Below are 23,291 nucleotides of genomic sequence, written 5' to 3'. Positions count from 1 at the left end.
ACTCTTTGCAAAAACAGGGCCCGGACATTTTTAAGTCTTCAAATCAATCAAAAGATTGAGAAAGATTGAAATTGCAGTTCTGCTAAAAAATAACCCAGCATAAGTGCAGTTTCAGCTCAGTAAACAATAGATATGCTTACCTAAAGACTTTCATACAACTCATCAGATTAATAGAGCCTTTAATACTAATTCAGTTCAGGGCAGTTAGTTCTCCCAGTGTCCCCTCAGTAAACCAATAGGGTTCAAGCACATGTGAGACGACATAAAATCTACATATCCTACATATAACAAAGTTCACTTAATACACATAAAGTCACAAAGCAGCCATGTCTCCTTATTATACAGACTTACCTCCTTTCTTCTGTCCAGGTGAGGAGTCAGGCTCGGATCCCGCAGCAGCTGTTCAGCACCATGGACAGCTCCTGCCTGGAGTCGGGACCGCGAGCTCGGGTCTGTCCGGGTTTAACTGGGCTCCTCCTCCTCCTCTTCCTCCTCCTCCTCCCCCCTGACCCGCTGAGATCTGCACGCATCCTCACGCAGACAGCCGAACTGTGCGAGGCTCCTGTGTTACGTAAGTGCAGCACAAAGGGGGGCACTCGACCGCCCGGAGCCCCCCTGCTGCCAATATGGCACAGACACAGAGCCAAACACACATGAAGAGAGAGAGCCCAACACTAATCTGAGGGCGAAATGAAATGACTAGGATCTGTTATAAAATGTTGTACAGCAGCAAAAACAACTGCGATGTCATTGCTGTGGGGCTGTAAAGAAGTGTAAAGAACAAAAGAAGACATAAAAAGTGAAAGTATGATAACAAATCATCATTTTGGGGTAGAAATGAAAATATGTTTGTGTGTGTGTCTGTGAGAGAGGGAGAGAGAGAGAGAGAGAGAGAGAGAGAGAAAGTATCTTTGTACAAAACGAAAAAAAAATTTCCTCCCCGTCGGGGAATCGAACCCCGGTCTTCCGCGTGACAGGCGGAGATACTGTCCACTATACTAACGAGGATGCGATCAACTGCGATATAACCTCCTTTTTGATAGCCCAACCGGTATTTCTTTGTGTATATTGTCTTACAGTCTAAATCTGAAATAATAATAAAGCACGACTCACTTAGTTATATAAGTCCAGTTGATTTTAAGTAGTAGCATGATTAGAATAAGAAACAAAGCATAGAGTTTCCTCTAGTTCTGCCCCAGATACAAACTGTGAGAAGCCATTTATTGGCACAATGAAGAAATATACAAATGCAGGGACAGATTGTGGTCCAGTCCTAACCTGGGCCCCCCTGCCTGACGCCACATGGGCTCTCCCTGCTGCTTTAATTAACAGTCAGTAGATTGTAACACTGTCCTGAAGGGCCTCATAATTAAATCACACCATCCAGGTCACCCACTGAGGTAATAATTGATCAGATCCTACAGCTTGCAAGCTCAGGAAATTCAACATGACCGCATTTGCTTTCTTGATTATCATGCGTTCACTGGGAGGTCAAGCTGTGGTTCAGAGAGCAGATGAAGTTCACCACGATAGGAAAGCTGGGGCCCTATGTCAGGAGGTGAGTCTGAGGTGGTGAAAACACACTGTTCCTCTCAGGCTGTGTCACCTAACCACACCGCCTCCCAACCCCCTCAACCCTTAACCTTAACATGTTTGGTAGAGATTGTTAATACACTGCTCAGGAGGAAGAGCCGCCTGCTGGCTCATCACTGAGGGGGAAGTTACACAACACTGTAGGGATAGAATGGCTCAGGGCCAACGATGGTGGATGGTGGATGTGTTCATCATCATCATCGTCATCTTCGTCATCATCATCATCATCGCTAACTATTTCATCTTGATAGACAACTGGAGAAGGTTCCTCATTTAACATTTAAAATGTGAAGACCTGGTCTAATTAGAACAAATGATAATTAAATGAAATAAATGTAATGTAATGTCACTAAATCTGTTTGGTGATCATGTATCAAGGCTGGTTTGTGTTTTATATAAAGCTGCTCTGTCAGGACTGGATTGATTCTTATGCCAAACGAGCGGTTCTCAATCTGTAGTGCTCGTACCACCATTGGTACTTGAAGCGCCCCCCCGGTGTCACGGCAGATTACTGGAAAACAGTTGAAATGTACACAAATAATGTGATTGTGTACATTTTCATTTCATTAAAAACAACAATGAAAAGCAGCCCCGCCCCTCCATCTGCACATTCTGCATGGGTGTCAGGATGTTTCTGAGCTTAAATTCAGTCCGGCACACTCATGCAGAGTCGGTGGTCTGTTAGTGAGGTGATTCTGAACCCTCTTCTATTTGTTGGTGCAATTCCCTTCATCTCCTTATCAAAGCATCTTGTTTAAACCCCAAACAGCCCCAAAGAAAACTTGTCATCATCACAAGCAAGTATCAGGAGCAACAAGAGCCTCTGGACATCTAAACACAACAAAGAAATCAAGAAGTCTGCTTACATAACCATCTGACCTTTGTATACACACAACCTTTAAAGCCTGTGTAATGTGGGCTAGAACACAGCAGGGTACAGATATACTTATATGCTCCAGAGCCATCAGGAACACTCTGTAATAAGGCAAAGATGTGGGTGAAAGAAAACACTGTGATGCCTTCAAGGCTTCTGTATTGCTGCAACCAAGTCCTTTCACTCAGGTACAGTGAGTGTGCACTTTGCTCAGGAAGGCAAATCAGAGACTCATTCCAAGAGGGCAATCTTCCTCTTTTTGTATGGTTCTGACTCTGGATTTGCACTGGAAATTAAAAGAATATATGAAAAGTTGCTGCAGGAGATTTGCCATAGAGGCTTCAGTCACAGGCTGAGAAGCAAGTGGACTTTGGAGGAGTGAAGGAGGTTAGTTAGTATAAGGACGTCCCCAGTCATTCATCACAGCAGACAGCTGTGGGATGAGGTCTCCTATACATCGGCCTTGTGTGTGGATCTACAAGCGCGTAATTTAAAGCCTGATCTATCATCCCTATACCGCCAAATCCATAGGTTTATCAACTCGCCGTCAATAGACAGATCCATGAGCATCTATCAAAGAATGTCAGATTTGAAATGAGAAAACAAAGAAAACACACTCACACACACACCCTGAGAGTTCACAGAGTTTAATTTTCTCTTGTGAGCACAAACACACACAATGCATACAAAGCTGCTTACACTGAGGAAACTCAGACGAGGTATCATCGTAATGCAAGGATCTTTATTCTCTGCAAACAAACTGTGATGATCAAGCAAGAATTATGAGCAGAGACTTTTATTTTAGCTGTACTTGCTGTTTTGATCTCTATGGAAATAAAACCTTACAGCCACAGTTGCATTCACTGTTTTGCATTTGTACAGCATCCTACGGGAGCTTTGGGTCTGGACTTGGGTATTCTACTAAGTTCTGTAGGTAACTTGCTTAAACAACGACACAAACACAACATTTGTAGCATTTTAGCAGACATTAAACCATTTCATGTCTCCATATTCAATGACATGACCCCTACTGGTTACCACTGACTTGTGATGTCACTAATTGTCCTTGTGCATGCACATCACTAACTCTCATTGTGATGACAAACAGAAATGTCTTTGCCCTTGAGCAAAGGACTTTGAAGCAGTTCTGTTAGAAAGGATTCACTCTGAAGAGCAAAACTCTAATATAGCTTTACTGAGGGTGCATTACTTTGCCTTGACTGAAGACACACACACACACACACACACACACACACACACACACTGGTTACGAGTCATGATAGAAGCCTGAGGTTGGATTAGTCAACTCCAGCCTGCAACATGAAGTCAGTGATGGACATTGTTAGGTGCTGGAGGGAATGCAACATTAAATATTTTACTTTATATATTGAAGATATTTGTATTTTGTGCAAAGTACCAATTTGCCAACAGATTTTTGTAAGATGCTTTAATTTGAATCTTATCTTCTTGACGAGAATATCGGCTCAAGAAATGAGAAAGATGAACATTCATATATATATTTATCATATTTATTGGCAATCTGGCTTAAAGGCAAACTATTTCTTGAGATTCTTGGTGTGAAAGTATTTTGACAAACAGATAAATATAAATGAAAAAATATGATACAGGAAAGCAACATAGTGATTCCCTCTGTGGTTTTATCTCAATCAGATTCCACCAGTAGGAGGCGCAACAGAGACGTGATATTTTGTCAGAGAACACTACATTTAGGGATCACTATGAGACAGTAATGATGATTTTAGAATGTTTGTTTTACATTAGCCATGTCTTGCAGCTCTATTCATTGTCAAGGTTGCATTTTTGTGCACTGGAGACACAACACTTTCCCCTGCATTCACACAGGTGCTAAACTTAACATCACACTCAAACCAAGGAGTGGTGACAAATGAAGAATGAAGAAATGAGAATGTGAGTTGTTCATATGAATAATTATACTTATTCATATGCCTTTATCAAAAGCAAAATACAAGTGTGATACAGTAAATTAGACGGCATGTGTGTGGAATTAAACACAGCCATGGCAACAAGAAGAGCTCTGATCCCAGTGAGGCCAAAGCCAAAGATTTTCTTGCTTTAAAGCTACAGTACAAACCATTGAGAAACAGAGTAAACAAAAAACATGGAGATGCCGGGGATTGAACCCGGGGCCTCATACATGCAAAGCATGCGCTCTACCACTGAGCTACATCCCCCAGGTACCAAACATCAGGTGCTGTCTGTGAGTCAAACAGCACTTTGTGTACTTGGCAACAACAGTTAAAACCCACAGTAAAGTCACCGTTCACTTCTTCAGTAAACCACTTGTGCCACAAATTACGATAAACCGGACGGTTCGATAAAACTAAACTGAAAAAAGTGCAACACACACAATGGCAAACATGATTGATATCTCAATGTGGTCCCGTTCAGAGGAGCAGCACTGCTTTACTGTATTTACAAAGAGTTAGGATCTTATATTATGCAGATACATTTCTTATTGAGGACATAACATGATGGACCTTAAACATACATCAATCAACACATCATATACTTTATGATTCCATGTCATCTTGTCTTAATCATATAATAATAATAATACAGTTTTGATGTGAAAGTCAGACGGCAAACATCACGGCTGAGGCCAGAATGGAAGCTGTAGTTCTTCTAATGGACACTAGGGGAGCTGATTCTGAATGTTACTGTTTCATTATTGGTTCTGGGTCTGAACAGGTGAATGTTTGGGAGCTTTGTCTCGTGCTGTTGGACTCGGCCGTGATGTTTGCTGCTGCTCAACTACAGTACATCCAGACGCCATATCTTCCAAAGATCGACGGGTTACCTCCGCTTCCGTGTTTGCTTTTTTCAAGTCTCTTGGTGAATCTGACCAAACGCCAACAACAGATGGACAGATGGAGTCAAAAAAGGAAGAGAATGGCTCAGGGTCCTCAAGATCTCAGTTCCATCCACTCTGAAATGTTTATCAAGTATTTTCACACAAACACTGACAGACTTCGATGGAAATGGATTTTGGTTGGTCTCCATATCCACGTTGTTATCATGCTCGAGTGTCGTTGGAATATACAGATCGGCGCAAACGTTCCCGAGGCGCGAGTGGAGACTGGCTTCAGCGCTTGTGTTCCTCTCAGTACACCGTGTATACTTGTGTGTATCCCTGCCACATCCTTGTGTCGTGTCCCCCGGCTCAGCCTTTCCACCTGCGCGCGCTCTCTCTCTCTCTCCTCCGCCTCCTCCTAGAGGACCTGCTCAGTGCTGGAGGCGGATATGTCCAGGAGTCTCCAGGCTGCGTCAGGGTTCAGCTCCTCCTGGTCACGACACAATGCCCAAACGTACATCATCCTCATCACCTTCTCCTGTTGAGGGAGGAGAGGAGCAGAAGGTCAGACCCAAAGAGAGCGCATGAAGGCTCTTAAAAACTCAAGTTTCACTTTTCAGAACTAAAGCAGTGCAATTGTATTGCAATTCACTCCACGTCTTTTCCATCAGGCATGTAATGAGGACCCATGACACAAGCTGCTTGAAGTTATATTGCATTAATAATGGAGCACATTATATAAATGACGCTTCTACTTCCTTGAAACGCTGCATGTAATGAGATTCAGCGTACTGTAATTATAACTACACTGACCGGATCTCCTTCTACGACCTCTCCTTTGGGGCTGCGGATCACCATGACGACCTGAGCCTGGAAGGTGATGATCAGCACGGGGCCCTGGTCCATCATCTTACCCATGGCCAGCTAGAGAGAGACAAACACGCAAATGAAAAGATGGGATATACACCACATGAAGTCAGAAGTGAAGAGGAGTAAAGAGGAAGAGTGAGAGACAAGGTGATGCTGCACATGTGAACCAGTGCGAAGATACTCACGTCTATGTTGTCAATATCGAGGATTTTGGACTGGAAGAGAAGCCCCAAAGCTCGGGCCTGCTGGATGGGGTGAGCCAGCTGACTGTACGTCTGAGGACAGAGACAGAAAACACAAATTACACACACACACTCTCTCTCTCTCTCACACACACACCTTCATAGTAAAGTGGATGGGCTGACATTGTATCTGTTTGTTACATTTTTTGCAAGTTTGTATTTGTGAAAGGTGACAGCAAAGGCACATAGAAACAGCGAATGTTCCGATATCAAATGTTAATATGTGACAGAATCTATACAGGTATTACATAATAAAGCAATAAAAGGGTCAAAGCTTCCTGAGGTGAGGCTGCAAATGCAAATCTACGCTCTGTTGATGTGGCTCTGATTGTGACAGTATAGCACTTACAGCTTCGTAACACCAGTCTTTCAGTACGTCCAGCTCTCCACGAATCATAGCCTGCAGAGAGAACAGCAGTGTGTGTGTTACTGACATGACACGAGCACTTCACAAACACTCTCATGTTGAATAGAGTTTCTTAATTTATGATTATTATGGCTGTGTTGTGTTAAAACAGCTTCCACGTGCTGTAATCTGCTTCATTAACACTCTAAAGTCATCACAGCGCTGCTCTAATGTTTAATGCCCTTCTTTTGCATTATGAAGACAACGGGAATCCAGACAGGAAAGGTCAAAGGTCAATTTAATACACTGAAAACTGACAACTGAACTAAAAAGCTAAGAGAGTGTTTACCTCCAGGATGTTGGGGATGATGTCTTTCTCACACTTTTTAAGGAAAGAGTCTTTGTCAAAGTTGGGGTCTGCTTTCACGATCTCCGTCAGCACCTCTGACATCTCTGTCTTAGAGAAAAGACCGCCTGAAACACAAACAACAGCAGGAACAACGTGAGGAAGAGTAGCAGGGAAACCACGAGAGAATTACACCGTCACAATGATGTCATTATCTATACAAACACAAAAAGAGCTACGGCAAAGACGTGAAGCACAATTTAATGTCTGCCACTCCGTAAACAGTGAGGGAGAAAACATCATCATCATAAAACGTGATAGAAAAAAGAAAATCAATACTCAAATACAACTCACACCTGCACCTTTATATCTAATTAATTGATTAATTGATAATACATTTATCAACCGATAAAATGGGTCGTTAATAATAATAACAGTGCATCCTAACAACTATAACTCAGCAGCTATTGATCCACACAGAGAGGCCTTCGTTCATTACCTACGAAGCCAGTGACTCTGTCTGTCACCGCTCTGGATGCTCTGACGAGGGCGTTGTCACTTTCGTCATATTTCATCTTCATCTCAAAGAACCCTGTGGGAGATAGGTCACTCGTGAAAAAAGTCAAACTCTGCAGCGTCAGAGGCTTCATCCATAATAATGAGTCTAGTGCCACCTGCTGCCATAACAGAAGATTACATACAAGTGTAAACACACTGCAAGCTTTAAAGTAGAAGACAGATTCATTCTCTTACGGTTGAACACCAGGTTATTATCCTTGAAGTCCTTCCACTGCTGGTGCCACTTGGAATCCTTATGGAGAACCACGCCCATAGCGTCCCTGCATCACAGAGGAGAAGAATCAATGCTGGATCATCACAATACAGAAGCTCATGAAGACAGTTTGAGGGGGGGGGGGGGGTTGAGTTGCATCAGTGACTCACTCATTTGCCTCAAACACCCTGGTGTCTTCACCTCCTTTAGAGGAGAGGTCGCTCCTCTTCCTGAGCTGGGATGGAGCCCTGTATGGGCCGGCATCGCCCACGTCTATCTCCTTCTTCATGGTCTCCACGCTCTATGGAGAACGGCGCAGTGTTACCGTAACTCCTGCCGACACAGTTTCAACACTCTGACAGGCGGACACTGAAGCCCGTGTGTGTGTGTCACCTGTGAGATGGCCCTGAAGGCGTTGGTCCGGCCCAGCTTTTCTCCTCCTTTGGACACGGACTCGGCCGAGTGCATGGCGGACCTGGTCGCTTCTTCCACGCCTTCTTTGATCTTCTTCCCGATGTCGGTACGCGTCACCTCCTCCAGGCCCTACAGCCGAACATCGGCACAGACATATTATACATTATATAATATTTATTAGCTATCTTATCTCCCCTATCAATATATCAATCAACCTTAAACAATGTCGGTATCAATTTGGCTCTAATTAAATGCATTTTTTGAGACAATTAAATTAGTGTTTTACACTTAATGCTCATATATTCGTCCTCCTGGAGGAAAATGTTAGCAGCTAAGTGTTTGAAGATTTCCAAACCAATCTCCCAATGTGGCCAAACTGGCGTGGCAGTGTGTGTATGTTTATCCTTGCATTAACACAGTAGAAGTGCTGAACTCTCACCTCTTTCACCGTCTCAGACAGGGAGCCCAGTGTCTTTTTAAACACCTCAGATGTCTTCACCGTCTCCGCCTCTATGGTTTTCTAAAAAGGAAATAAACAAATGTCTAAAAACGTGCAACCTTAACGTTCTGATGGACGTTTGAGATGTTGCATTAGTTGCTTACGTATTTCCTGCGGGCCTGTTGGAGGGCGTCAGACTCCTCCAGCCTTTTGGCTTCTTCTCGGAACTTCTTGATGTTCTCTTTCATCTCCTGATTCTTGCTCAGCTCCTGACGCAGGTTGTCCACAAACTCCCCAATGAAGCTCTTGCGCCCTGAAGCGTATCGCACCTTACAGGACGGACAGAAAGAAGGACAGAGCGGTTGGACAAGCGTAGCAGTAGATAAGAGAGCACAGGACATATGGAGACCCTTCTCCATGGATTGCTTGCAACCAAGCCACTACAATAACATATAATTACATTTTCATTCAGTTAAACCAAACTTCCTACATCTATTTCATTACTTTACATTCACTTTAAATTACTTAAGGAATGCTGCAACTCTACACTTGCACTTTCAAACTATGATGTAATCCACAATAGGTTGAGCAATGTCATCTGAGCTGGTGAGCTGGTGCTGCTCTGAGATCGTCTACCTGCACAGGCGCAGCAGGACTCCTGTGAAGCCTGTAAGCGTCTCCTCTCCATCCTGAGGAGACGACAGGCCGAGTGCAGAGGGTCAAGGCCCGTCGGCCAACCAGCTGCAGAGGAGAGAGAGTCATAATCAATCACAAATCATTCTTACACTGGATTTTAGGAAAATAAAATGTCTAAAACGTTGATTCCTGCACCGAATAATAACAATAAAGTTTGATTTAATTGAATTAATAGCGTAGAGGTTGAACAGACTTGTAACTACGTGACTATTAACACAAGTCCAGCAGGCGATTAATGAAATACTAATGTAGAACGGATTAGTCAGTTAATGCTTTAACTGATCAAATACATGAATCACCTTGTTGGTTGATTGACACCATTAATAACTAGATGAGGAGATTAAATTATGATGGTGACTGTATTTATATCTTCATTGATATTTATGTGGAGTAACCTCAGAAAACGAACACGCATACTGCATCTTTATTAATCTTTCTGTATATCTACATGTAAACCTGCGCAAACTCGCTCTTTAACCGGTAAATTATAATGTTATTGTTCATTATGGCGTGGAAGTAAGCACAAAATGTTCAATGGGACATTTTGCTCCAGCATCAATAACACGACACATCAAGGTCTTTTTCTACCCTGCATCAGGCACTCTTGATGGTAAATACCTCGCTACTAAATACCGAGAAGAACACATCACAAACCCGTTGTGTTCAATTGTAAAAATCTGAATGACACCGTGCAGATGAAATAATGAAGGCGGTTTGCTTGTCTAACCTCGTAACACCGACACACGTAGGCTGCCATCTTGATCTTGAAATGCGCGGAGCAGCACGTGCGAGCCAGTGAGGCAGCTGACCTGTTACCCAGCCAATAGGAGCAAAGAGGGTGAGCTGTGGGCGGGGCCGGAGCGATTCCTCACATTTAAAGGAAAAGTACACCCTAAACATGTACAGTTATCAGTAAATACTGACAGCAACGCCGAATCATAACATCGTTTTTTGTTTCAAATATGACATCCAAATAGGTTTTGACATCTTAAAAATATATACAACTTTCTTTGCGTTTATAAGTTCATATTCTTTAATCGTTCATTTGACCAAAAGATACATTTTTGACTTATAATACAGGCAGTTATGTCCTGTTTACCATACAATACTTTTGTGGAGCTTCACTGAAGAGTTTCACTAAAAGCTAATACCGAATTCTTAATCTGTGAAGAAACAAGTCCCTTCCTGGAAATGTTCCTAAAATGAAAAATGGTTACTTGGGGCCTTGAGTTCATTGATATCTTATAAAACAGATGTCAACACCAATGTATCTCTGTATAGCTCAAATAATACTATATAATACATTTACAACAATAGATGAAACACAAAGAACGGCTAAACTCTGCATTAATAAGCCATTACTTGTGTATAACTGTGTAGTATGGTGTGTAACTTTTAGGTGTTTGTCATGTGCAATAGGGGATCTTACCCTATAAATTTCCTTTCATTTAACTTTTTTATTCTTCTCAACAGTCGTGAATTGATCAATGGCACGGAAATGCAAATGAAGTTCAATCACTTAAATATGCGCCCCTTGTGTCATTCTTCTCTTTTCAGATGCTGTGAACGCCGTCTCTCGGTATGCCGGTAAAGCGCGCCCCCTTGAGGAAGGTATGGGACACGCAGGGACTCCTCCCCTCCTTCTGCAGAGTTGGAGCTCTCCCTTTCTGCGGCCAGCTCGCCTTGACAGCCAACACTGGCGCAGAGTCTCTGCACAAACCCTTTTTCATCCTTTTTTTGGTCTAAAATCATAATAAATACACTCATTTTTCCGCACATCCTCTTCCGGAGTGAAGCGTCGGAGCGGCCTCGTCTAGAATGGGGAACCGAGACGATGAATACGATTTCTTGTTCAAAGGTAAAAAAAAGATGACTGCATTCCCCCTTTACAGGCTCACCCCGACCAGACTTTGCTTCATAAATTACCTATAAATCTCACATTATTTAATTCTTCTTCACGCTATATTTGCAGTTTCCAAACAATCAGATGTGTGTTTTCATGGAGGTTGCCCGGATGACATTTCTTTGGTGTTTAGTACAACATAATGCTGTCATTGTCACACATTACAACGCCCGCAGCTTTATTTATAGGTGAAGATGCAACACTCTAACCGCGCTACGCCTTGTTATAAAACTTTTATTAACTCGTACTCCGATTGAACAGTTTCTATCATATTAAATGTTTTCTTTTACCACTGTAAACATATGGTTTATCGCAGGCCTGTTAGCTGGCTGCATGAAATGATCAATAATGGGGATTTGTCTGATGAGGACGTTGCTCTTTCAGCTCTTATTGGCACAGAAAATGCAGAAATGTAACATAAACAGTGCTGTGTTGTAAAGATCGCCAGGCCTGGTTTTAGTGAAGCGGTAACAGATCTGGTCCATGTTTATGTTTGGAGCCCGGTTTGATCCAGAATGCATCCTTTGATCGTGATATCAGCTCCTGTGGCACATTAACATCCTGGGCCTGTAGGAGCCAAAAGGCCATTTAGATGTAACAAAGTCTCCTCTGTGGGATGAATAGGGCATCTGCCGGAGGCCACGACTCTCCCTCCATCTCTCTCCCCCTCTCTCTCTCTCTCCCCGAGCCATCGTCTCAATTCCCGGGCTGAAACAGGAAGGGCATGGCGGCCTGAAACTGTCGATTCAGGTTTTGATGAAGTCTCTTATCAGCTTCCTGCAGCCCAGGCCAGGGACAAAGTTCGGCTCTATTTCCTTTGAGAGAAAACAAAAGAGCTCAACCTTTGTTGCTGCTGTGCATCCAGCGGCAATTTCTGACAGGCCTCAAGCCAAATCATTGACTTTGCTACAGACTCATTTAACTCAACTATGACTATCTGTGACTGAGGCCTGTGGTGCAGCTTTGATAACAACTCACCAAAGCCTGCACTGCACCTCATCTGAAACTATATACTATTAAAATTGCAGAGCTCATGTGTGTGTTGCACCATTCTTCCATTCGCCTCCAAACTTGCCAAAAACATTGTTCAGGGGTCCTGCATTTGCATGGGGTGCTTTTCATCTCATTAACATTAAGTTAGCAGTTTGTATTTATTTTATTGCATTACTAAATTACAGTTGTGCCAGACAAGCGTGGAACCATCATGAATGATGTCACGGTGACATCATGAACAGAATTGCAAGAGAAACTTCTGCTCCTGCATGAGACTCATGACTGTTGACAACATTGATCAGATAATTAGGGCAGACAAACCTGACCTAAGGATGGAGCTAGAGGGGAATAAGCTGTTGGAGCTGGTGATGCAGTGGGTTGTTGCTATGCACGAGGTCTGTACATCCTCAAGAAGAGTCACAGAAACCCTTTGCGATCATCCTCCACTCCTCTACTACCCTCAGCGCCCAAGGAAGAATTGCACCGGAGATGAAATGGAGCAGACATGGATCTTATCAAAAATCAGGTGCTGCTTGCAAATGAGGCTTAACTGGCAACAATGAGAGGTTGTCTGTGCAACCGCAATAACACGGCACAGCCAAGAGAACGTATTGAGAAATCATCGGGTCTGGAAAGTTTGAGAGAGATCTTCAGTGTCCACCGCTTTAAAGTCAAGTGTGTGGACTGGCCAGAACTTGGGACTTGATGGAGTCTGACCATCCTAGGGGCAACAAACTTGTCCTGCTTGGTGGAGACATTAGGCAGACACTCAAGAGAGCAGGCAGGACTGAAATAGTCAAAGCTTGTCACACCTCTGTCCTGTCATGCAGGATCACAAGCTGAAGGTGAACATGAGGACTGGCCAGGCTGAACAGCTGAGTTCTCCAGCTATCTCCTTTGGGGAAAAGTCAAATTAAACACATGTAGAGTGAAGTTCAGGTCAGGATTCCTCCAAATTACTTGGTGAAGGATCTAAAGACTCCTTCCCTGACCTTCAGAATGGATGTGAGAACCTTCTCAAAGGCACTGAATACACTCCTCTGAACGGGGCTATCAGAGACATAAACAACATGTGCTTGGTCGTGTTTCCAGGAGGAAATCAAGTCTACTTTTCTGCTGATTCAGTTCTGGAAGACAATTGCAAGGATGCACAGCCTGTCGGGTCCCTGAACTCATTGACATCCTCTGGAATAACTCATCAGAAAATGAAAATGAAAGCTGGAGCTCCAGTCATGCTGCTTAGTTAACTGCAAGCAGGTCCTGATGGAACTCTCAAGATGGTGGTGCAGATCAGTGGCCCGACTAATAGCTTGTCTGTGTCACCCTGTAATGCCAGTTTGAGTAAGAATGAATAAGACGATGCAGAGAATGAAAGTTACTCAATGTCTCACAGGAGAAAAACAAACCACAGAGGAAATTCGCAATTCATTGTATCCTATCATTCAAAACAATGCTTGATTCATTGCAACAATTCAATCCGTGATGTGCTGCTGTACTGACATGGCCTGAGGTGATCTCTGTGGCTTTAGACACCACATGTAGTTGGTTTTCATTATATTGTGATGCATTTGTAAATGTAAGTAAGTTTCAAGCATTATACCTTTAACAAAGTGAATGTTTGAAATTCGACAGGGAACAACCACAATGTTTTAAATCAAACATATAAATCTAAATGTTGTGCATTGTCCCTCCCTCTGTCCCTCCTTCCCTCTTTTTGTCTCCATAGTTGTGTTAATTGGGGACTCAGGCGTAGGGAAGAGCAACCTGCTGTCTCGATTCACACGGAACGAGTTCAACCTTGAGAGCAAGAGCACCATTGGGGTGGAGTTTGCCACGCGCAGCATTCAGGTGGACGGAAAGACGATAAAGGCTCAGATCTGGGACACGGCAGGACAGGAACGCTACAGAGCCATCACCTCAGCGTGAGTCTGTCTCTGTGATGTTACAGATAGATCAGCTGGGCTCCTGTCCTACATGACAACCAGACCTCAATCTATGTCACTGTTAATCTGGCGCCTTGCTGTCGTTGATGTTGTGTCTTTGATCTCATTGCAGATACTACAGAGGAGCAGTGGGGGCGCTCTTAGTGTATGACATAGCCAAACATCTGACCTATGAGAACGTGGAGCGCTGGCTGAAGGAGCTGAGGGACCACGCTGATAATAACATCGTCATCATGCTGGTGGGCAACAAGAGCGACCTGCGCCACCTCAGGGCCGTGCCCACAGACGAGGCCCGGGCTTTTGCAGGTCAGATATGAGGAGAAGCTACATGACAGAGTGAAAGGGAAGGGATAACTTCATTGGAGTTTATCTACACAGATTTGTTTTCAGTCTTGCCATTTCGCTGCAGTAATAACCACATTTTCCCTCGGGGATCAACAAAGGCTCCATTAATTTTTCAGCTTTCCACGATCCTCGTTTCTGCTAAATTCTAATTAGAGAATAATGGGGGGGTTTTGTTGCTGTTTAAATTGTGTTTTCCTTCTTTTCCCATAGAGAAAAACAACCTGTCATTCATAGAAACATCTGCCTTGGACTCCACAAATGTCGAGGAAGCCTTCAAGAATATCCTAACAGGTATGTTTGTGAACAGAAAGCAGGACTGGGACCTACATTTAGGAATCAAACTTCAGAGTTGTATAAGGAAAAACACTGTATTTATGGAAACTAAACGCATTTTTTTGAAACTACTGGATGAAATATTTTGAGAAAAACTCTACCAAGCTAAAAAATAAAAAACAAAATGTCATGTGACTCATTATTGATCATGTCACTGTAAAGAACAAATTAGTCACTTTTTGCCGTTTTTGAGGCCTCATTTGTTGTTTAAGGGATTGTTATCGAGTGTTTTTGTTTATAATGCAGCTGTAGAAGTTGTAAGTGAAAGCCAAATCCAATCAAAGGTTTATAGTAAACATGGCAGCACCTATAGTAAGAGTACCTGGGGAGAAAATGGCTAATCTGTCCATTTTTACTTCAAACAGAAATCTACCGCATCGTATCACAGAAACAGATCGCTGAGCGGTCTGCCCATGATGAATCCCCAGGAAACAATGTGGTGGACATCAGCGTGCCACCTACCACGGACGGCCAGCGGGGAAGCAAACTGCAGTGCTGTCAGAACCTGTAACCCATGGCAATAGTCCCCTCCTCCCCTGGGTCGAGTATTAATTGAAATCCACAGTGTTGATATGCTTCCATGTGCCTGGGGTGCAATATTGTCTGGATCTGCACTTTTTGGATCAATGGAATCGGTTCCATTATGCCACAAATGATCAATCTCAGAAGTGTTTTGAGTTAATTTCAAATAGTAATCTGACCCAGGTCTGCTACATTCTACTGGAAAGACAGGACTGATGGTACCTGTACGTAGATGCCACAGTTTACCCATGATAGCGTAGCAGAGCAGCTTTGCCTGGCAACTTGTAAGCTTAGAAATCTCCCTTGATTGTCGATGTTGGCACGTTGGCGGCCCCGGGGTCCAATCCTGTCGTACCAGTAGTCCTGTTTTTCAGCTTCCTCATCTCAAAAGTGGTTGTGACGCTGCTGATGCTTATTTCATTTTGTGTAAAATATATTTTGTTTTCATTTTGATAGCTTGTCTGCTCACATACATTATATTAATGCCATGAAATTAAATTTTACAATATTATATTGCTGTGTCCAATTTCTTTCCTATCCTTTACCTTCAACTTATCATTGCACTATGTCCTTATAGATGCTATTTAGGTAGATTTATATTGGTGCTGCTAGGACTTTTGGACCCTGAAAAGACCTTTAAAATGTCAGAAAATGCCCACATGCTCACAGGAATATTACTACCAGCTTGGCCGTTTACATCAGATGGTCCTCATGGGTCAGAACATCTGTGAAGTAGTGTGAATAGAATAACAATAAGATAATGAATAGAACCAATCATACCAAAAGAAAAAGGGGACAATGCTGATTTCAGGGACTCTGCTCTTTGGGACAGTGTATAGAAAAGCTGCATTCACCCTGAAATGAAGTCTGGAATCAAGACAAACCGTGTTGGACCCTTTCCACCTTATTACAATATTGCAGCCCACACAATGTCACTTAACAAAGCCCATTCATCATGTACTGCATGTTCAAGCCATGTCAAGCGCAATGGGGTTCTGCTGTGTGTTGAGTTCTTTGTGTCGTTTGTGCAGAACCCCAGGGGAGAACCAGGGCACGCAACATTCTCAGAAAAGTGGCTTCAGGACTACACTGCATGTGGTGTTTTGGGACATTCACTGGTGTTCTTTGTCTTACATATTTTGCAATGTCCTTTTGTGCCAAATACACAGTATACCATCTACACACAGCCACACACACCTTGCGTACCACTAAATACTTTGTTCTCTAGTCAAGGTGAATGGCTCTGTTGTCTTTGTGTCAAACTTGTATCTTATACATTTTCCCACATAGTTTGGAGTGATTCAGTTTTTTTTTACCTTTACTTAAAGCTGCCAAATGCATGGACTGATTTCAAACTTTAGATCATAAAAGCAACTGCAAGGTCATGGGTGTGTAGTCATTTTCTATCCACTCTACATTTCCTGAAACTAGATGCAAATTCAACCAAGAGAAACACTCAAACCCACAAAGACAAAACTGATATTCAGCCACACATCAGAGTCCGTGAGTCCCTTGTGTTTTATTGCACAATAACCCAACTTCTCCAGGGGATGCAGCAGGAAGACTACAATTACACCAAATACTTTGTTTAGCGTATGCTGCATACATTGATTGACATCTCAAAAGTCGACTCGGTTCTCCTTTGCATCATTTTGTCACTTTACCATCCTGATCTTGATACATTTCTGTTTTAAAGTAGGACCAGAGTCTTTGTCATTTCACTATGTAGGTCACGGTGTTTCTTCTCTTTTAAATTGCATCTCCTGTGATGTGGACATTACATTAGGTAGCGTCATTAATGAATGTTGCATTTACAAGTGGAGCAGAGCCGCTGCTAATGCACTTTAATGACAGTAAAACAAACTCCAACCAGTCCGAATGTAAACACTTTTTCCACAGCTTCAATACTCATTCCTTATGCAATACTGCAATACCGTTTCACGGGCGCAGTTTGAGTCAATTATTATACTACAACTATGTTTAATTCCTTCAGGGGTTCACTCACTTGAACCTGACTTGTGTGACAAATATGATAGATATTTAATGCTTTGATTGTTATCTACACAGGAAAAAGATTTTATGTCCATTTTTCACTGTTTAGATGATAATGCTTTACCTGGAAGGGTTCAGATTGTGTAAGCGACTGTCGCCTTCTGCTCGTCAAAACAAAAAGAAGAGGAATACTCATAGATAGACTTAGTCGATCCTGTTTTTAGACTATTCCCCCTCTGCAAAGCTACTGGCTGCCTGCTGTTCAAAAACAGCTAAATACATCATGGAGAGACATGAGGGAATTATAGGTAGTGAATATGTTTCGTATTATACTGTAGTAGCATGCTGAATCAGTAATATCCTGCTACATTAGTTTGTGTCCTAGGATTTCTTCAGTTTTTCGTCACAGGAATACAGTCAGGCCATTTCGTCCAACATCCACAAGTTCAGTCTGTGTTCTCGTCCCAACACTGGCTGTCCGATGACAAACGCCGTTAATCGACACCGACTATGACTCCGGAATGAGTTCCAAACCACTTTGGGTGGGTGTGGTTGTCCAATACTATAGTAGTTTACATCAAGTGCTTCAATAAAAGAACACAGAGGAAGAGAACGCCGCTCCCCTCTCAGAATGGTCCATATGAAGTGCAAAAGTTCAGTAATACGATTAATTTTTTTTTTTAGAGAGTGTTTCAGTGGGCTTTAGTTTAAATACTACTGTTGCAGCCATTCATCACTCATACGATGGTCTCATCAGTCATTTTCTTGGTCGACTTGGTCGGCACAGAACGTTGCGTGGCGTGTGCCCCTTTCATGTCGGGCATGAGCAGGCGCACTTTCTGATTGGTCCTCCTCCACTCCGAGTACAACTGACAATGATACCGAAACGAGACCTGGGATAGAGAGGGAATGGGGAGAGGGAGGGAGGAGAGGGGGGTGACAGGTGACATGGGAGGAAAAGACAAGTGGTCAATAACACTGACATGAAGATATTTGAGGAGCACTTTGTATGTACAAGATTGCTATGCTGGTATAGAGTGGAAATGTATATTTTGTTTAATCATGCTTTTGCTGACTACACAAGGATTAGTTTACGGCTCAGCTTTCCAGATGTTTTTAAAAAAAAAAGAAAATAGTACAACTAAGCAAAAATGCATTGTAAAGCCAGCTATATCAAGTCATACTGAAATATACACATTATACAGTCAGTATGTGTGTGCATTGATGCATGTACTGTCAAAATGTGGGGGACATGTGGAAAGTATCAAGCTACACATACCCAGACATGTCTTCACTCATTCAATACCTTAAGTTCACCTCATTCCCACTATTGGAACCTAATGTGACACTCAATTTCGAGAACTTTATTATGTTTACTTTGTGTCGGCCCGGTGACAAAGAGGTGTTAATTTCACACTAGGGTAATTTTTTGTGGTGTTGTTCTACTGAACTGCTTTATACTGAAAGGTAGTAGTCTTTGAGTAGGACAGACTATCAGAAATACTTAATAATACAATTCCATGCACCCTCATTCCCACATAATTTAAGTAATCCAGTACATTACCAGTGTCCAGAGGATGTAGATGGTAAAGAGGGCAATGGTGAGGGCGATGAGTCCGACAGCTTCCAGTCTGCTCTTCAGTTGCAGGTGGTCCTGGGCGCCCCTAAGACACAGCCAACCTGAGATGGCTGCCAGTGGTGTGATGAGAAGGAAGCAGGCCATGTCGCACAGCAGCGTGCGCTTCTCACTGCGAGGGCCCGGGTCCTTCAACCACTGAGCAAGAGAAACATAGAGAAGCTGTTGGTCCCACTGAAATGAGCTTTGACGACGTCATAAGTACAGTGGATGGGCTTTGTTGTCTTGTATCATTCAAGCATGATCTCAATAACTGATCCTTAGTTAATATCCAGTTGATGCTGCCTGACCTTTCATACTTTTTCAATTCACTTTGGACAATTGATTTGACAGCATGTGGCACAGAACAAGAAGACAAATAATGTTGAACTCTTTCCTCCTCTTTAGGAACAAGAAAACAAACAAAAAACAAACAAACAACAAAGACTCTCTGACCTGTGTGAGGGGTTGTGGTCGCCGCTCAATGGTGAACTCGGTGTGACAGAGTTCACAGTAGCTGGTGTTTGAAGAGGACAGCCACTTTTCCAAGCAGCTCTTGTGCACTTTACCCAGCGTACCAGTGCAGTCGCAGGGTGAGAGCAAAGTCTCTCCTCCAGCCCCCTCATGGCAAATCCGACACATCCCGACATCGCTGTGGAGAAACACCGCCAAGAGATGAAACGCGGAGCCAAGCCGTGATTTTATACAACAATATGGATGCATATTGTCATTTCTTCTTCTAGTTTGTTTGTGTTAGTGATGTTTGGCTTCCCTCCTTCCTCCTCTTACCTCTGCAAGCTCACAGCTTTGACGACAGTGGAAAGTGGACGTCCATCTTTAGCCGTAACCTTGGCAATGTACTGGGCTTGTGCAGTAGAATCAGACTCCTCAGAATCCTTTGAGGCATCACATTCAGCATTCCCAGAGTAATCACAAAGGGAGCCGGGTAGGTGGCAGCACCCCGACGAAGACATGGTTCTGCTGAGGATGACAGTGATGAAGAATAGCGCAGAGATAACCTCCAGAGACGGTCTGTTGAAAAGCTGGTGATGCTGCTGCTCTCCTTTGTCCAATGCAGTGCAAGGACCTGGGAAATTAAGAATATGAAACAAAGGAAAATTTATATAACGTCAACAAACAAAACATGACGTCATTCTTACAAGATCCTGAATCGACATGAGTCACAATGATGTCATGCTGTTTTACAAACTATTACATCTTCGCACTGGATGGCATCTTAATCACATGACAGTTTGAGGCCCGTGGCTCAACTGCACAAAAACAGCAGATATGAAATGAAAGAGGTGCTCTCTCTGATCCCTGCTCAGTGGCCAATGGGAGCGCCACAAGCTTTCCCAGTAGGCAGCTTCATAATTGGGCCAAAGCAATAAATAGGCTAAAAAAATGTGTCCTGTGGTTCTGAGAATCAGCCCAGTGAAGCGAGCTGGCGGCACAAATACAATCAGTTGGGAGAGCTCCATTATGGAAAGCCACAGGGTTCATTAATCAATGGTCCATGATCCACCTGCTCTCTGTGGGAGTTATTTAAGACACAGTCATGTACGGTGTGCGGGTCCTTAACTCGTTTTGAAAAGTGACTGCTGACTGCAGCAAAGCAGATTTGCTTATCACAGACAAATCAGGACACACAGTTCCATTGTTTCAGCAGCATTTTTGTGTATGGTTATTTTATGCTAATTTCATTTAAAGTGGATTCATGAATGTTTACAGTTCCACATTAACTGTTATTTTTATTTAACATTACTGTCATCTTTGGTGATTACCTTTATTTAGCATTAAATCTCCAGCCTTGGTGCAGCAATTACCACAACGCTTAGTAACCAATTGCAGTAATTGTCCACAATATAGGTTTTGTTATTCATTTTCAATGTATGCATTTTTAGTTATTATCAGATTGTCATTTAAGATTAAGGAGTTTGCTTTAGAAGCGGGGGTTGAAAGGTTTCGGTCTACAGTTTAAGGCTCTTAATCTTGTACTTAACTACCACATTAGATGGAATAAGTTAAAGCAGAGTTTAGCATCAAATTCAGAGAATGCGTTAGTGTCCATCTTTGGTGTTGATGGTGGGGCCGAGTGCAGAGCTCTTTAGCTTCTCAGCCCGCCCCTGTCACCACACCATCACTGTCAACAAACACACTACACAACAAACGCGCTTGACAAAAATTCTGCAGTAACATGTACGTGTTTGTGTGTGGCGACATAAAGCAATAGATTCCCTTTAATAAACATACAACAATTACACAGCTCGTCTGCCTGAAATCGAATGCAAATGACGAAAAGCAGACTGCAATACGACAAGTTGTCATCTATGAAATAACATCTAGTGAACTGCTCCGAGAAAGGATCGCAAATATTTGAATTGTTATTAAACGAATACAACAATCTGACGGCTAATCTGAAGCAGCGAGATGGATTTATAAGATAGCTGCAGTGAAATGAGAGAATGCGTTGATATAGGCCACAACAATCTCACTACGGGAAAACTATCCGACTATAGCTTCATGGTTTGCATCGGACAGTGAGTGATTTGTGCAGATGAAAGCGAATAACAAGCAGAAAAACAGGCGTTAGCGTAAACTTACTCACCCGACAGGCCTCCCTTCTCTTCCTTGGCCTTGGCCTTGGCCCAGTGTTAACCAGACACAGGCTAACCCAGCTACCGCTAACTGGATTGCTCTAGCTACAAATTACGACATTGACGTAAGACCAGCGCACGGTGGTACGAGGGCATACAAACGACGGCCATACGCGCTGTATCGTCTCCATGGCGTGTCGTGCATCGCGCTGGGTGGGGGTCCGCCTGTAAAATGGAAAAACAGGGTTTTTTCTACTAGGATGGCTGACAGAGCTAACGTAGCTAACAGGCTAGCAACAGGCAAGTCTACCTCAGCGTTCCTCAGCTGTGCATTGGTCATGTGACATCATGCCGTATTCACAGACAGTGCTAATGTCGGAATTGTGACTGCGTTACACGTGAACTATCTAACAAACTTCCGACGTTGAGACGAATGCAGTCGCTATATATAAATAATATCCTTTTTATTCGTATTTTATTAATTTTCTTGACTTTAAATTAACTCTTTATATTTACTCTAGTGATGCTGTGTTCCGGTATAGTGTCTAGTATGTAGTTGGTGCCAGTTTGTTTGGGACTTGCTAATAAAGGCGACAGAAATGTGGTAAATATGACTAATATGCAAGAATGAATGGTATTGTTTTCAATCTATACTGAAGATTTGATGTCAAGGTTAAAAAATGGCTCTTAAATGCCTATAAAAAGATGAAAGTTATCTAACATAATCGTAATTCCTCTAACAGTTAAATCTAAACACCAATTGTCCTACGCTGCTAAAGAGCGTAGATAAATATAAATATAAAACATATATCATCGAGCACTACCTTAAGTCTGTCCATTTTTCATTAATATTTTAATCAATCGTGTCCATCACTGGTTTAGCGGTCACCCCGATTTCGAAGTATGGTTAACGAGGACACTTGAATGCAGCGTACACTACAAACAATACCAGAAATCGTTAACACAAAGCATTATTAATATCAGCCATTTAATTGATTTATTCCTAAAGTTTAGGTTTGAATAACATATACATTGTTTGATATTTCTGTATGGAGAGCCATGTGTTCGTTTGACTAATAAGGATATTAGGATTTCGGGTCGCAAAAAAACAACTCTAATGTGTCGTGTCTAAACCAAACCAATAGGCGGCAGCATTTGGTAAAGTCTTTGAGGCCAATGTCCCTAAATCCTGAAGAAAGGTTAATCGTCGGTCCTTGACGGGTTTTGCTGTTTGAAATTTGTAACAGCAAATTGAAATTGCTGTTACAGAATAAACCAGTAATATTTCACTCTCTACTCTCTCAGGACCAAACGAAATACAAGTGCATGATGAAATAAAAAATCCAAACACAGCTCTCCACTATATAATACAATATAAAATCATTATTCATTTATTCATATATTCAACATCTATAATTCTTTCACCAAGTATATCATTTTTTACTTTATGACAAAATCAGGCCTATCAGGTTCTAACTATCAGCAAAAATATGATACATACATGTTTGACCAAGAGGAATCTATAATTATATTGACTTACCACATAAAAACGTGGATTTAGTTGAGTTCATGGAATTGACACGTGTTCTGATAATGTGGGTCAACAAGGATTTTTGTCTTTTA

General features: G+C 42.5%; 3 protein-coding genes and 2 non-coding genes across 6 annotated transcripts; 1 reads left to right on the top strand and 4 right to left on the bottom strand.

Annotated features, from left to right (window-relative positions):
* Window positions 1–936: 936 nt before the first annotated feature.
* Window positions 937–1,008, bottom strand: trnad-guc (transfer RNA aspartic acid (anticodon GUC)). Its single transcript has one exon. It is a non-coding gene; the product is annotated as a tRNA-Asp (tRNA).
* A 3,600-nt stretch (window positions 1,009–4,608) lies between these two features.
* Window positions 4,609–4,680, bottom strand: trnaa-ugc (transfer RNA alanine (anticodon UGC)). The gene has a single exon. It is a non-coding gene; the product is annotated as a tRNA-Ala (tRNA).
* Window positions 4,681–5,285: 605 nt separating this feature from the next.
* LOC142994352 (mitochondrial import inner membrane translocase subunit TIM44-like) lies at window positions 5,286–10,224 on the bottom strand. The gene is made up of 13 exons (XM_076145142.1): window positions 10,153–10,224; window positions 9,366–9,470; window positions 8,894–9,058; window positions 8,730–8,810; window positions 8,270–8,419; window positions 8,047–8,177; window positions 7,858–7,943; window positions 7,604–7,696; window positions 7,108–7,232; window positions 6,762–6,812; window positions 6,356–6,445; window positions 6,114–6,224; window positions 5,286–5,838 (listed from the first exon to the last, which is right to left on the bottom strand). Exons 1-13 carry the CDS (start codon window positions 10,180–10,182, stop codon window positions 5,719–5,721), a joined length of 1,338 nt encoding a protein of 445 aa, XP_076001257.1. The 5' UTR covers window positions 10,183–10,224; the 3' UTR covers window positions 5,286–5,718.
* Window positions 10,225–11,050: 826 nt separating this feature from the next.
* On the top strand, window positions 11,051–15,975 carry LOC142994362 (ras-related protein Rab-11B). The gene is made up of 5 exons (XM_076145155.1): window positions 11,051–11,283; window positions 14,048–14,243; window positions 14,377–14,570; window positions 14,820–14,900; window positions 15,308–15,975. Exons 1-5 carry the CDS (start codon window positions 11,244–11,246, stop codon window positions 15,451–15,453), a joined length of 657 nt encoding a protein of 218 aa, XP_076001270.1. The 5' UTR covers window positions 11,051–11,243; the 3' UTR covers window positions 15,454–15,975.
* Window positions 15,976–16,958: 983 nt separating this feature from the next.
* Window positions 16,959–22,045, bottom strand: LOC142994265 (E3 ubiquitin-protein ligase MARCHF2-like). 2 transcript variants are annotated; one of them, XM_076145014.1, is made up of 6 exons: window positions 21,979–22,045; window positions 21,680–21,893; window positions 19,861–20,158; window positions 19,528–19,723; window positions 19,021–19,230; window positions 16,959–18,349 (listed from the first exon to the last, which is right to left on the bottom strand). In XM_076145014.1, exons 3-6 carry the CDS (start codon window positions 20,043–20,045, stop codon window positions 18,194–18,196), a joined length of 747 nt encoding a protein of 248 aa, XP_076001129.1. In that variant the 5' UTR covers window positions 20,046–20,158; window positions 21,680–21,893; window positions 21,979–22,045; the 3' UTR covers window positions 16,959–18,193. The 2 variants fall into 2 exon arrangements, with proteins under 2 accessions (XP_076001129.1, XP_076001128.1); XM_076145013.1 differs by lacking the exon at window positions 21,979–22,045 and having other exon boundaries at window positions 21,680–21,972.
* Between the last annotated feature and the right edge of the window lie 1,246 nt (window positions 22,046–23,291).

This window comes from Genypterus blacodes, unplaced genomic scaffold (assembly GCF_046128005.1).
Source record: "Genypterus blacodes isolate CSIRO-AG114 ecotype Tasmania unplaced genomic scaffold, CSIRO-AGI_Gbla_v1 ptg000029l_1, whole genome shotgun sequence".
Lineage (NCBI taxonomy): Eukaryota > Metazoa > Chordata > Actinopteri > Ophidiiformes > Ophidiidae > Genypterus > Genypterus blacodes.
Note: the sequence above shows the minus strand (reverse complement) of the source record. Positions and strands in the feature narration are given on the sequence as shown.

What these genes read in the sequence shown, in the direction of transcription:
- LOC142994352 (XM_076145142.1), bottom strand. Translation starts at nt 10,182, where the DNA reads ATGGCAGCCTACGTGTGTCGGTGTTACGAG. An exon ending in ACGTGTGTCGGTGTTACGAG is followed by an intron (nt 9,471 to 10,152) that starts GTTAGACAAGCA and finishes TCTCCTCTGCAG; the next exon opens with CTGGTTGGCCGACGGGCCTT. An exon ending in AACAGGCCCGCAGGAAATAC is followed by an intron (nt 8,811 to 8,893) that starts GTAAGCAACTAA and finishes TTTCCTTTTTAG; the next exon opens with AAAACCATAGAGGCGGAGAC.
- LOC142994362 (XM_076145155.1), top strand. Translation starts at nt 11,244, where the DNA reads ATGGGGAACCGAGACGATGAATACGATTTCTTGTTCAAAG. An exon ending in ATACGATTTCTTGTTCAAAG is followed by an intron (nt 11,284 to 14,047) that starts GTAAAAAAAAGA and finishes TTGTCTCCATAG; the next exon opens with TTGTGTTAATTGGGGACTCA. An exon ending in CGAGGCCCGGGCTTTTGCAG is followed by an intron (nt 14,571 to 14,819) that starts GTCAGATATGAG and finishes CTTTTCCCATAG; the next exon opens with AGAAAAACAACCTGTCATTC.
- LOC142994265 (XM_076145014.1), bottom strand. Translation starts at nt 20,045, where the DNA reads ATGTCTTCGTCGGGGTGCTGCCACCTACCCGGCTCCCTTTGTGATTAC. An exon ending in AAAGCTGTGAGCTTGCAGAG is followed by an intron (nt 19,724 to 19,860) that starts GTAAGAGGAGGA and finishes GTTTCTCCACAG; the next exon opens with CGATGTCGGGATGTGTCGGA. An exon ending in GACCACAACCCCTCACACAG is followed by an intron (nt 19,231 to 19,527) that starts GTCAGAGAGTCT and finishes TCTCTTGCTCAG; the next exon opens with TGGTTGAAGGACCCGGGCCC.